Source organism: Drosophila takahashii, chromosome 2R, assembly GCF_030179915.1.
Source record: "Drosophila takahashii strain IR98-3 E-12201 chromosome 2R, DtakHiC1v2, whole genome shotgun sequence".
Classification (NCBI taxonomy): Eukaryota; Metazoa; Arthropoda; class Insecta; order Diptera; family Drosophilidae; genus Drosophila; species Drosophila takahashii.
Genome location: NC_091679.1, coordinates 42,171,090 through 42,184,340, shown reverse-complemented (window position 1 = coordinate 42,184,340; position 13,251 = coordinate 42,171,090). Strand labels below are relative to the sequence as shown.

General features: G+C 42.0%; 1 protein-coding gene across 25 annotated transcripts in view; it reads right to left on the bottom strand.

Annotated features, from left to right (window-relative positions):
* mbl (muscleblind) overlaps positions 1–13,251 on the bottom strand; it is a 128,271-nt gene that overhangs the window by 38,214 nt on the left and 76,806 nt on the right. For 2 of the 25 annotated variants that reach the window (XM_070213436.1, XM_070213439.1), the window contains one exon: positions 10,989–11,030. The exons of the other annotated variants lie outside the window; for them this stretch is intronic. In XM_070213436.1, coding sequence (XP_070069537.1) covers positions 11,004–11,030 — 27 coding nt within the window. In that variant the 3' untranslated portion in view covers positions 10,989–11,003. Of the gene's footprint in view, positions 1–10,988; positions 11,031–13,251 lie in introns of those variants that run through there. 25 annotated transcript variants of the gene reach the window in all.

The window sequence follows — 13,251 nt, the reverse complement described above, 5'->3', positions numbered from 1 at the left end:
TATGGCGCCCAACAACTGGCGCTAACTCACAAATAATTGTTGCCGAACAACATTTCTGTTTATTTTTTCTGTATTTTTATTAACTTTGTTATGATTCTCGAAAGTATTTGTTAGCATATTGACAAATGTGGGACAAACAAGGAAGAACTTTTTAATAAACTGCAAAACTATGTTTCATTTGTAGCCACTCCGGTGCAAGGCCATAAATTAGGCTAATTAATTGTCAAATGCTTTGCATTCTCCATCGCCCGGTGGATAAATATTTGGCGAACCAACAAAATACTTTGCATTGTTGGCTCGCAATTTTGATCAATAAACACACAGCACAAAATATTTATTGACGACAAGCAAATATTTTTCTCCATCCTTCAGTGCAAAACTTTCAATCAGCCAACTGCCAGGACTTTCAGGACACACAGGAATACAAATATTCAGACACAGACACACACGAATAGGAGCCACTTTGGCATATTTGTTTGTGCTTATTGGCGCCATTGGCAGTAATTTAATGCTTCGATTGAGTTTATTTAACAACAGTCACCGTTTTGAATGGCAGCACTTGTATCTGCCTTTGTGCACCAAAAAATAAAAGTGTATAAAAAATAAGAAATATTTCTAGGCAATGAAGAAGTTGCCTTTTTTCTGAAATTTTTCATATCAAGCTAAGAGAATTCAACTGTCGGGTTTTACATAGCGTCGCTTTCAACATTGGATAACTTGAAGTTGGCTGCGATCAACAGCAGAGTTGCCAGATTTTTAAAGATCTCACTACAATATCCAATTGTTTCCTATATTTTCTTTATCTGTAACCCATCTGTCGATGCCCTAATTCCATATAATGAAAGGGTAATGCAATTTTTCAAATCGCTCACTTGTTGCCCCCTTATAACTGGGTTAATTGCCTCCTGATGGCCTGAAACGAGTAGTGATGTTGGGTAAATGCTAACCAAATTATCGGTGTGCATAAATGGAATGTTAGTTGCGTTATTGATGAATCTATAAATCGATTTGGCATTCGTTTTCGCCCGTTTCAAGGGCTTTGGCAACAAATTTAAATTGCATTTGCTGGCCACAATCAAATAAGACATTATTCTTACAGTCCCGAGGAGATGCTCCTGCTCCTCGGCGGTTTGCAGGACAGACATTATCTTTGAGTGCCAAGCGCTACTTGCCACTTGCCACTTTCCACCTACCATTTTCCCGGGGCAATTTCTTTCTTGTGGCTGGCGCCCGTAGATATGCAACACTTTCTTGCTGCCGCCGCTTGACATTGCCACCGCGATTTCTTTTCCTCTTTTTTCTATTCTTTTTGCCACACGCCACACTAAACATTTTCATGTCATTTCGATTGTAATCTGCATGACTGCCTCGCTCCTTGGGCGTGCGAAAAAAAAACCACCAGAGAGAGTGGAAAAGCGAGTGCGAAAATTGCAAATGGTGTCCACTCACGCACGCGGGAGGGGGTGGAAAACCAGGGGGAGGGATAGCATATTTGCATTGCCAACGTTCGCGTTGTGCAACTGTGAAACTGGAACCCTTTTTAGAGCACTCGCCTTTTTTCGCAACGCTTCTTGTTTCACAGCTTTGGTCTGATGCAGATTATCCGCTTTAAATTGCAATGATTACTTTTTCGCTTTCCTCTTCACGATTCCCATTTCTATTTTTTTTACTTCTTTTTTTTTGGGTGGAATGATGGCAGTGATGGCATTTCAGAGCCATTTTTCTTCTTTTGCCAGGCCATTCGAAACAATGTCGCTGTCGTCTAGCGTTCTGGCATGCCATTGTGGAAAAGGGAAAAGCGAGGGGCTGAAGGGGATATGGTGGCCATTGGCTAAGGAATTTCTCATGTTTTCATGCCAAGTGCAAGTCAGGTCCAGTCATGTATATCGTCGCGTATCGCATTGCCATTTGGTCGACATGCGTCTTGGGGATCTCAGCCCCCTAAAACCCCCTCCCAAGTAAACCCCCCTTTTTGGAGCCCAGCTGCTGCCCATCAAGAGGAGCTAGAAGCTTGGAACTGGGAGCACTCAAGTCCATGTCCTCGTCTTCGTTGGGTATTAAATGTCATTTTGCATTTCGTGACAAGTTGGCTAATCTGACTCGAAAGTTATTTATTTCTTCTTTGTTGAGTGCAAAGGAATTTTTCTTACACTTTTTTTTTTCTGCTTTCTATTCCAGCTCTTTTTTTTTTTTGCCCTGAGAGCATTTACATGGCATTTTCCCTCAGGGTCTCTGTTTGCTTGGAAGAACAACTCCTTTCGCCCCTTTTCTCCCGAGCTCAAGCTACTTTTCTTCAATTTAGCGGCGATAGGAATCGCCTTTGAATGTTAATAAAACGGATTTTTATGCAAATTTAGACTGTTTAGTGGTTCGACTTTGCTATGCATTAAAACAGAGTAGAAAAAATGCGATCCGCGTCTGGAGGGCCCTTGCGAAAATAGACAAAGAGTTGGAATAATGCGAATGAAATATGTTCGCCAGGCTTTGTTTGATATGGGGTGGGGTGAAATAAATGGCCATAGCTTTAAAGTTTGAATAAGGGTTTGCTAGAATTTGTCCTGATATTTATAAGATTTTCCATGCGGTTCCATATATATTTATCTCTCTTTAAGCAGTTTAATAATTTCAAAATATTTTCCAAAAATTGGTTTTCCTCTATTATAATAACTTGCGGAGGGCGTTTCGGGCTGCAAGATTCCCGGAACTTATGATAAGCCACTTTGGAGCACACAAATTGCATGTCCCCCTAAACTTTTCAGCCCGATTTTCCTCCACACTGCAAACTCCATTTAAGGCTTTACATAAAACATAAGCAGAAAATGTTGCTGAATAAAAATGTGTGTGGAGAAAAGGGAAAACAAGCGAGCATAATTCCTGACACTCTTCGCTTTTCGGCCAGAAGAAGAACCAGTTGCCAAAAAATTTAATGCAAACTAACGGCACTACAAGCTTTAGCACTTTGGCTACGACCCACACATAGCCATTTCCGATACACATACACATAAATATAGAGAAAGCAGGAGATAGTTGAAAACTATTTTCGACGCTTAACGGAGAACTCAATTTGTTTTCACTTGGCCATGCTCACTCACAAACACACACACAGCTCAATAACACAAACAGCAAATAGAGATAATCAAAAAGCAATTGCAAACAACAACCAACAGGGCCTTAAAAATGGCGAAAAGGATGGGTAAAGAGGCAGAGAAAACTGGCAAGAGAGAGCAGCGAATGCTGTGTGGACACAGTGAGATATTTATTGTATAAATGCTGGCAACAAAATAAATTAAAAATGACAATTCACCGTAGGCATGGCCAGGGAAATCAAGGCAATTTTCCATGTGCCATGTGCCACAGTCACACAGACACACCGACTAGTTTGCAGTTTAATTTTCAATATGGCTAACCGGCAAGCGAGCGAGCATTGAAAATGAAAATATTTTCCTGAAATGCAAACAAATTGGCAAAAGGCAAATGGTCAATATTTGCTGGCCATAGGAGAGAGCTCCGTTGGCCGTTCAGAAAGTGTTTGCAGGATCCCCGGCAATCCAAAACAATGGCCAAAACCAGAGAGGTGGTAGGTGGGTAGTTTTGGAAGGTAGATAGCGACCAGCGGCGCATGCTAAGCGATTCGCCTCAGACAAAAGGCAACGGGCTGTTGTATCTGCAGTCACTGAACTCCGCTCCGCCTAAAAGTATGCAGCGTAAAATAGCCATGCGAATGTGAGTGTTTTCCTTTGCCCTTTTTTTACCCCTCTGTATCGCTGCATGTGTGTGTGTGTGGGGAAAACAATGAACGGGCCTCGACTTTCTGTGGCCATGTTTTTTTTCAATCATGCGTTCGTTTCCTCACTCATTCATTCGCTCAATGGGGCCACACGGCTGCTGCAGTTGCATACTTTTGGGATTTGCAACAGATTCCCGTCGCTTACATTCCCCCTTCTCCACTACTAAAAAAAAAAAAGAGTGAAGAGTCTGCCCCAGTGCGACATTCAGACTTAGTTGCTTTAATTTTAAACCAGCAACCTAGGAGCCATTATCCTGGGAATAACTGCATTCGAGGGATTTGTGTTAATTGAAAAATGTGGCCTACAATATGGCGAGCACAACTGTACTTCGTTGTGGGCCAAAGTGGATTACCTTACGGACAGAAAAGTGCACTCAGTTAATGGAATTGTACTAAACGCTGCCTGTAACTGTCGTGTTTTGATTCTTTTTACCCCATTTTCCCCTTTTTTGGTGGAAGCTATACTTGAGTTTGGCCAAAATGGCAATTTCTGATTTCGCTAGTGGCTCTATCTCACTGCCGTATTTTCGTTTCATTTGCTCATTTAACCTGCTCTCCAGCGGGGAAAGCTTCCCCCTCTTTTCCGTTCATTTCATTTGCCGCGTGCTTATCAGCCTCGAAATTCACTTAATTTAATTAAAGTGCACAACGGAGTGAGTGGAAAAAAAAGTAATAATAAAACGGTGAGAGCGCCACTCGCGAAGCGAAATGGTCAGAAAAAGGCAAGAGACTTTCACATTATTTTTGCACACAAACACAAACGCAAACAGAGAGAGAAACACCAGTGGTCATTCCGCTCCCATCATCATCATCACCGCCGCCATCACAGCCATCATCCCATCATCGTGTGGACGTCATTGCTTCATTTTCGCCTGCCGGTTACGGGGCTTCGGCTCCGTTGCGCCCCCGAATTAATTTCCGTTTTGCAAACCAATTGAAAATCCAATTTTCAATACACAAACCATATAACGCCATGCTGGAAGCCACCTTCCCACCTACTCAGCACCTACATTCTCCATCTGCAGCTCGTCGAACTCGTGCTGGCATACGTTTAACTAACGTCCCCGCTCGTCGGTCCACCGGTCCAGGCACACGTGGAAAAGTTTGCTCACATTTAAAGGGCTTTAAAAAAGTGGCCAGCGAACGGAACGTGTGGCCCGAGAGCCACGAAAAGGGGCAAGAACTGGAGGCCATTGGCCACTGCGCCCGAAAGTAGGCAACAATATATATATGGGCATTAAACGTAAACCGACTGCAGCCTGCAGGGCAATAGCCGGGGCTCTAGACCCCTCCCTTCGGTTTGCATTGCCGTGTTTATTTGTACACAACCCAACGCACACCCGTGCGCTACACCCATATGGCCACATAATGCACGCCATGGCGCCCGAACAGGGACTCTTGCGACAGGCTGCGGTGCGTGTGTGTGTGTGTTTGTATGTGGCATGTGGCACATTGATTTTTTTCCCTAGGCCAGCCGAAGGGTTTTTCTTCCTATGATTTGACCACATGGCCAGGACGCTTTACAAATTGCAAGGGATACCGTATACCGTTCACTGTTAGTGGGCTTTGCTGTAGCGATTCGATTAATCTGGGCTAAAGGAGACTTGATTGGCGGCAGTATCTAACCGAAGGATTTTGTTTAAGCCCAAGGGAATGCAGGCGAACATTCTTATTGTGCAAATGGGAAAGCATTATTAAGTTGGGCAGAATTTGCATTTGCATTTGAATTGAATTTATTTATTTTTCTTCTTTCTTGTTTATTTCTGTTTGAATGACTATAGTCAATGAAATGGTTTTGGCTCGCTTTTTCATTTGTTGCGGATTTTTGGAAAAGTCCTTTTAAAAAGCATTTTTTTTAAGCCTAAAAGCATGCTGCGGTATTTCAGGCTTTGTTCGTTTTCGTTCACCCCCATTTGCGCGTTTCTACTTTTTTATGATAGAAATAAATTTTCAGCATTCACATTTTTCAACTTTTTGACAAACACACGCCCAGTCATATAATTGAAGAGCGTTGGGGATGTGGGGATCTTGACTTGACTCGACTCAACTTGACTTGGGTCGTCTTATCCTTGCTGTGAAATCGACACTCATATAGATACACAGGAAAAAAACATGTCATATTCGCAAGTAATATTACACTTATTATTTTTACCGTTGAATAATGCTAGAATTGAGATTGCCATTTTTGCTCTTTGAAAAAAAAACTCTCGAAATAAAGTTGTTTGTTTTCTAGGATTAGAAAACTTTCGAAATAGACAAATTTGTATTCTTAAATTAGAATACTCTCAAAATAATATTCTCTAAATTTTGAAACATCAAATGGTTCTTAAAAATTATACGGAATTTCCTCAACGTCGTATTTGTTTTCTTATAAAGTTTTTATCAGTGTACTCACACTCACGCATTGGCGGAGATTGGCATAAACTGCGGCAACATTTAATGGCGAGCTTCGTTTTTGGCAGACATTGATGACTTTTTAACTGCAGTCATTTGCAGGGCGGCGTCGTTTACACAGACACATAGATACGGCAAATGTTTGCCAAGGCACCGCACACTCAAACACACTCACTCACACACACACGTTTCGGTGGCGTTTCCGTTTCCTCTGCGCATTGTAAGCCATTTGAGCAGAAGGCGGCGACATCAGGAAAATATCGCGTGACGCGGCGATAAAAATAATCATCATAATGTAATGTGGAAAGGAGGCCAACTTTCGCGGGCGGTTGGGGTTGGGCTTTTCCGACTGCTTAATCGATTTTCCCTTTTCACCCGCGACAACAGGCGTGGCCCCATTTAATGGGATTATTTGCGATTTCTTTTCTGTGGACGTCCGCAGTGTCCGCAAATTAACGAGCCCCCATAATAATTTAGTCGCATGCCGTAATAACAGGCCGCAAAAGTGGACCTCTGTGTTGCCAAAGGGGGTTGCGAGGGCGGGGGTTGTATCCCCAAGGTCGTGGGGCACAAGCACAGGCAAATTGATTTCGTTTCATGTTGCCCGACATATGTTGCCGACTTTTTGGCGCCAAACCCGCCGACGCCGCTCGAAGACATTTGCATGGTCGTAAAATGAGAAATAAAAACGGGTTGTGTGCGGTCAAAATTTCCCTGTTTCTGTTGTTGTTGGGAAATAAAAAATTTTATTGCCCATATGTGTGCGTGTCCTTAGGGTGCGAGTGTGTGGGAGTGTGTGTGCCGGAGGGCATCGTTTGCAATTATTATGGCATACTTATGAGGGAGCAGTTTTTTGAAGTCCTCTACTCAGTAAACTCCTTCACAATGGATCACTTGACATTCAATACCGGCATACTGAGGCATTTCAATGCGCCAAGGCAAACTAATTGAAAAGGGAAGCTGCCAGACAGGCAGACAAGGAGAAAGTTTAGGGCAAACACAAGAGGAGAAAGGAGAAAGGGAAAAGGGGAGATTGGAGACACGAGGACACGCTTTTAATAAATCCATCACATAACCCGCATTATTAAAAAGATCCAAGTCCTGACACGAACAAGCAAAGTTTCGCTGGCAAACAAACACACACATAGATGACAGAGATGAAAGAGTGAGGAGAAAGGGGAGAAAGTATACAAACATACGAGGAGCACAGAAAGCGCTTATCAAATTTCCACAAACGATGACAATCAAAGCAAAGGACGTAGACCAAAGCCAAGGATCCGGACCAGGGCGAAATGATTGGACGTTGTGCTGTGGCTCCTCAGCTCCTCGGCTCTCGAGTGAATGTAATCGCCAATAAACTGCATAAAGCGCATATGAGCAGGACTGGCTGACAATGGGCGAGCGATGTCCAGGACATCGAAAGGATTCAATCAATGCGCAAACAAAAGGCCAGCGGACTGAACCGACAGTCCCGTCCCTCGTCTTCTTCTAGAAAGCAGACGAAAGACCCAAAGGCACATAAATAATTCAATTGTCAACACGCTCGGCGCAGTGCAACATGCGATAATATTACCCCACCGAACGGAAGGAAAACTTTTCTGCTTTCTGCTAACAAAAACAAACTTTTTTCCTTTTCGCCACTGATGTTGCCATGTAACAACTTTATCGATTTACACAAAATGAGGCTCGTTATTAGTTGAAGGGGACATGTGTGACCAATGTGAAGGGAAAGTGAGGCGAAAAAGGGAAAGGGAATAGAGATTTTGAAAATATATCGAACGAAATTATGTATTACATTATAAGATTAATTATTTCTGAATTTTTGTGTATTTTTTTAAATTTTTATACCAAGCTGTTTTTGCTGCACTAGCTACCTACCGTTTTATGTAGCCCTTTTTATATAGTATTATTGCAGTTTAAATTTCTTAAAACTCTTACTTTTTCTTTTATTTGTGCAATAACAGTTGACAGTGACAGGCGAAAGAGAAAAGTCAAGGCATTTTTCCTGGGTCTTTTCACCTCAATTAGAGTTTCCGCTTTCGGCCAACCAACTAATCCCGGGTCCTTAGACCAGGATCTATATCTAAGCCTTGCCTCATCCTTCACTTTTTCACTCTACCCCCCACCTCCCCCTTTTTTATTGCCTCCTCTCCGTTTTTTATGACTTGACACAGCCCCTTCATGGGGCGTGGCCCCATTTAATGCGATTATTTGCGATTTCTTTTCTGTGGACGTCCGCAGTGTCCGCAAATTAACGAGCCCCCATAATAATTTAGTCGCATGCCGTAATAACAGGCCGCAAAAGTGGACCTCTGTGTTGCCAAAGGGGGTTGCGAGGGCGGGGGTTGTATCCCCAAGGTCGTGGGGCACAAGCACAGGCAAATTGATTTCGTTTCATGTTGCCCGACATATGTTGCCGACTTTTTGGCGCCAAACCCGCCGACGCCGCTCGAAGACATTTGCATGGTCGTAAAATGAGAAATAAAAACGGGTTGTGTGCGGTCAAAATTTCCCTGTTTCTGTTGTTGTTGGGAAATAAAAAATTTTATTGCCCATATGTGTGCGTGTCCTTAGGGTGCGAGTGTGTGGGAGTGTGTGTGCCGGAGGGCATCGTTTGCAATTATTATGGCATACTTATGAGGGAGCAGTTTTTTGAAGTCCTCTACTCAGTAAACTCCTTCACAATGGATCACTTGACATTCAATACCGGCATACTGAGGCATTTCAATGCGCCAAGGCAAACTAATTGAAAAGGGAAGCTGCCAGACAGGCAGACAAGGAGAAAGTTTAGGGCAAACACAAGAGGAGAAAGGAGAAAGGGAAAAGGGGAGATTGGAGACACGAGGACACGCTTTTAATAAATCCATCACATAACCCGCATTATTAAAAAGATCCAAGTCCTGACACGAACAAGCAAAGTTTCGCTGGCAAACAAACACACACATAGATGACAGAGATGAAAGAGTGAGGAGAAAGGGGAGAAAGTATACAAACATACGAGGAGCACAGAAAGCGCTTATCAAATTTCCACAAACGATGACAATCAAAGCAAAGGACGTAGACCAAAGCCAAGGATCCGGACCAGGGCGAAATGATTGGACGTTGTGCTGTGGCTCCTCAGCTCCTCGGCTCTCGAGTGAATGTAATCGCCAATAAACTGCATAAAGCGCATATAAGCAGGACTGGCTGACAATGGGCGAGCGATGTCCAGGACATCGAAAGGATTCAATCAATGCGCAAACAAAAGGCCAGCGGACTGAACCGACAGTCCCGTCCCTCGTCTTCTTCTAGAAAGCAGACGAAAGACCCAAAGGCACATAAATAATTCAATTGTCAACACGCTCGGCGCAGTGCAACATGCGATAATATTACCCCACCGAACGGAAGGAAAACTTTTCTGCTTTCTGCTAACAAAAACAAACTTTTTTCCTTTTCGCCACTGATGTTGCCATGTAACAACTTTATCGATTTACACAAAATGAGGCTCGTTATTAGTTGAAGGGGACATGTGTGACCAATGTGAAGGGAAAGTGAGGCGAAAAAGGGAAAGGGAATAGAGATTTTGAAAATATATCGAACGAAATTATGTATTACATTATAAGATTAATTATTTCTGAATTTTTGTGTATTTTTTTAAATTTTTATACCAAGCTGTTTTTGCTGCACTAGCTACCTACCGTTTTATGTAGCCCTTTTTATATAGTATTATTGCAGTTTAAATTTCTTAAAACTCTTACTTTTTCTTTTATTTGTGCAATAACAGTTGACAGTGACAGGCGAAAGAGAAAAGTCAAGGCATTTTTCCTGGGTCTTTTCACCTCAATTAGAGTTTCCGCTTTCGGCCAACCAACTAATCCCGGGTCCTTAGACCAGGATCTATATCTAAGCCTTGCCTCATCCTTCACTTTTTCACTCTACCCCCCACCTCCCCCTTTTTTATTGCCTCCTCTCCGTTTTTTATGACTTGACACAGCCCCTTCATCATTTCTTGTTTTTTTCCCCCTTCGATTTTTATGATTTGCCACACACCCGGCTGTGTTTCCTTTGCTCCTTTCGATTTTAAAGGACCCCCCGAGAACGCATAAGTGAGTGTGTGAGAGTCCTTCGATCGCATGGGCAATTTTTTATTGTTAGAAAATTGTTTTCTCTGCAAAAGCTTTACGCAACGAAAAAAAATTGATTTCTTGTCTTTATGGCATTGTCCCTTTGGCTGGCTGCTGCTGTTGGCAAATTTAATATGTTATCCTTCGATGTGCGTCCCCGTAGCCGGGTGTTGCTGTTGTTGTTGTTTGTTTGAAAAATATTGAATTTTTCGCAAAATAAAATGGATAAAGGATAACATCTTTTGCCGTGTTTGCGGAAACCGAAACGAAACGAAGCAAACCCAAGGAGCCCAGCAAGTGGAAAATTGTCCCTCATTTTCTATACACCCCCTGGAAAGTCCTTGCTTGTCCGTTTTGTGGTTAACTTGTTTCGGTTTCCTTTCTTTTTGATTGTCTAACATGTGTTTCTGGTTCACTATATACTATACAGCCAGATATAAATATATACGTTAGCACATATATATAGATGGGAGATATTTGATTTTAGAAATTGAATTCCATTTAATTTGCTTTTGCTGTTTTGAGAAAATTGTTGGACTCTGCCAGCTTATTGGCTTGCCATATTTTCTTTTGTATATTTCTTTCAGGTGTCGAATAAATTATGGAATAACTTTAAGCTCGAATGAATTGTTCAAAAATGGGTTTCCTGGCCACATTTATTAAGAGCTCGGGTATTTTTGTTTACTTGCCGCACTGCCAAAGCCAAGTTAGCCTGTAGTTTACTGTTGTCCACAAGTTAAACTCACCTGTAAATAAAGGAAGAATTTTTGGGATTTTTAGTCAAATGATTTCATTTGAGTTAAATTTATTGTGTGGCAAAAGTTTGTAATTGGCCTTTAATTGAAGACACAAATTGCTGGCCCATAAGCCCTAAATTACAGAGGCATTTAGAAACCTTGGTTGAGTTATTTGAGGCAAAAGAATGGGATAGAAATGAAATTCTGCTAAAGTAATTTAATGTGTGCCGTTTTTATTTGACTTTTTTTCAATTTAAACTGCCTTCTTAGCTGCACTTTTCTCTGCGGGGCTAACGAATCCAACTGTTGAGTCTAACTGAAAAATATTATGAATATTTCGAGCTCACTCCCAGTGGGATTTTATTTTGATATTTTATTTTTTATATTTCTATTTTTTTCTCCCAGTTTTTTGTTCATCAACAAAGCATTAGCGCTTGCCCGCTTAGGGACTTTCACAATGCACTTTTTTATTTTATTTCGGTTGTGTCTGGTTTTTTGTGAGGGTTTTACGTAGGCGTGTCGGGTGCCCAGAGGCTTGCAAACAAACAAACAAACAAACGGGGCAAATGATGAGCAGCGACGCGGTGGCCGGGCAAACAAATGAGAAAAAAAGTTCAATTCTAACAGAGAGAAAAAATCCGTAAAAAAAATCCGTATATAAAAATAAAGAAAGGTAAGTGGTGCTGGGGGGAAAAATACATAAAAAATAATATCATGAATGCAATGACTTTTAATGTACAGTTATTGCGCAGCTGTCTGATGTCCCAGGCCCCACAAATATATATATTCGTATATATTTTAATATTGCATACTTTCTGGCGTTGCTTACATGACGTTGCAAGGAGCTTGTGTTAGTATGTGTGTTCGCCATGTGCAGTGCACCGTGTATCCTTTTTGGCAAGCTTCATTGCCACTTTGGCCAAAAAGGGTAGACCGACTGTCAGCCAAACAGTCGCCCGTTGCCCGCTGCACATACTAATAAGGCTAAGTGGCAATGACAAACACAAATGCACAAGGACACACACACACATACGAAGGGAGAAAGTATGGGGGAGAAAGTGTGCGACAGAGAGGGCGAGTTTGGGGCGACAAATGTCTGTTTGGGACTCTGCGGAACCACAAAGCGAGCATTTTATGACTGTTGAATGACCTCATAAGCATGCGTGTTTATTTCTTCGCCCCCGGCTACACTTGAATTTGCGCCGTGAACTCGCTTTAAATTATTAAAAAGGATAATTGCCAGTACTGCGTACCAATTCTGCAAAACTATCGATAAACTTTAAATTTCTTAGAGGTATTAATAGTCAAATGAAAGTAACTCAAACTGTGGAGATTTGAAGTCATCAATTAGATGGAAACAGATACTTTTTAATATAAACCCATATCGATGGTAATCAAGGTTTTCGAGTCATCGAAATGATCGATACTGCCATCGATTGTTTTGCAATGTTTACTTTTATATATTCAGGTATCGGTTAATAAAAAAATTACTCTAAAATTTGGAATGTTATCAAATTTAAAACAAAGTTCATACCATAATCTATGAGTAATTTTGAGTAACATTCCAGTGCAGCTATTTTGCGATACAAAATTCTAGTGACAACATAAAAATACTTTCGGTTAGCAAACTTCCATCAATGTCGGATGGAAAATGCAAAAGTTGGCATTGTCATTTTGGCTATTTATAGGCAGCTGTCATATTGCAAATTGATGCCCTGCACTGGAACCATTAGCCTTGCCTCTACTACCCCCTCCCCCTGCCCCTTTCCATTCTGCCTTGCAGCCATTTCTTTTATAATTCTTTCGTTAAAAGAAAATTGCAAGAAACTCGGAGTTTTTTTTGTCGAGATGCTGCTGCCTTGTCAAGCCATAAAATGTTATCACAAAAAGTATTTTCCAAGTCAGCGCACACACAAAAAGTGGGTGGTGGTGGTGGGCGGAAGGGCGGAAGCTCCTGGCTCGGTAGCCGAATGTGCGAGCGAGACAGATAAACTTCAAAGCAAAAGTTGTTGGCAACCCACACGCACACACATGTGCAGCCAGTGAAAGTTACAAATAGAGTTGCCATAAAATTTCATATGCTTATCACGTGCGTTGCCCTTGTAACCCCCACCTACCGCCTACCGCCCACCGCCCACTTGAGTTCACTATCCGCACCGACAGATGGCGCCAAATTGCGCTTGCATCGCTGTCAGCCCTTTCACACGTCACATGTCGCATCCATAGATGC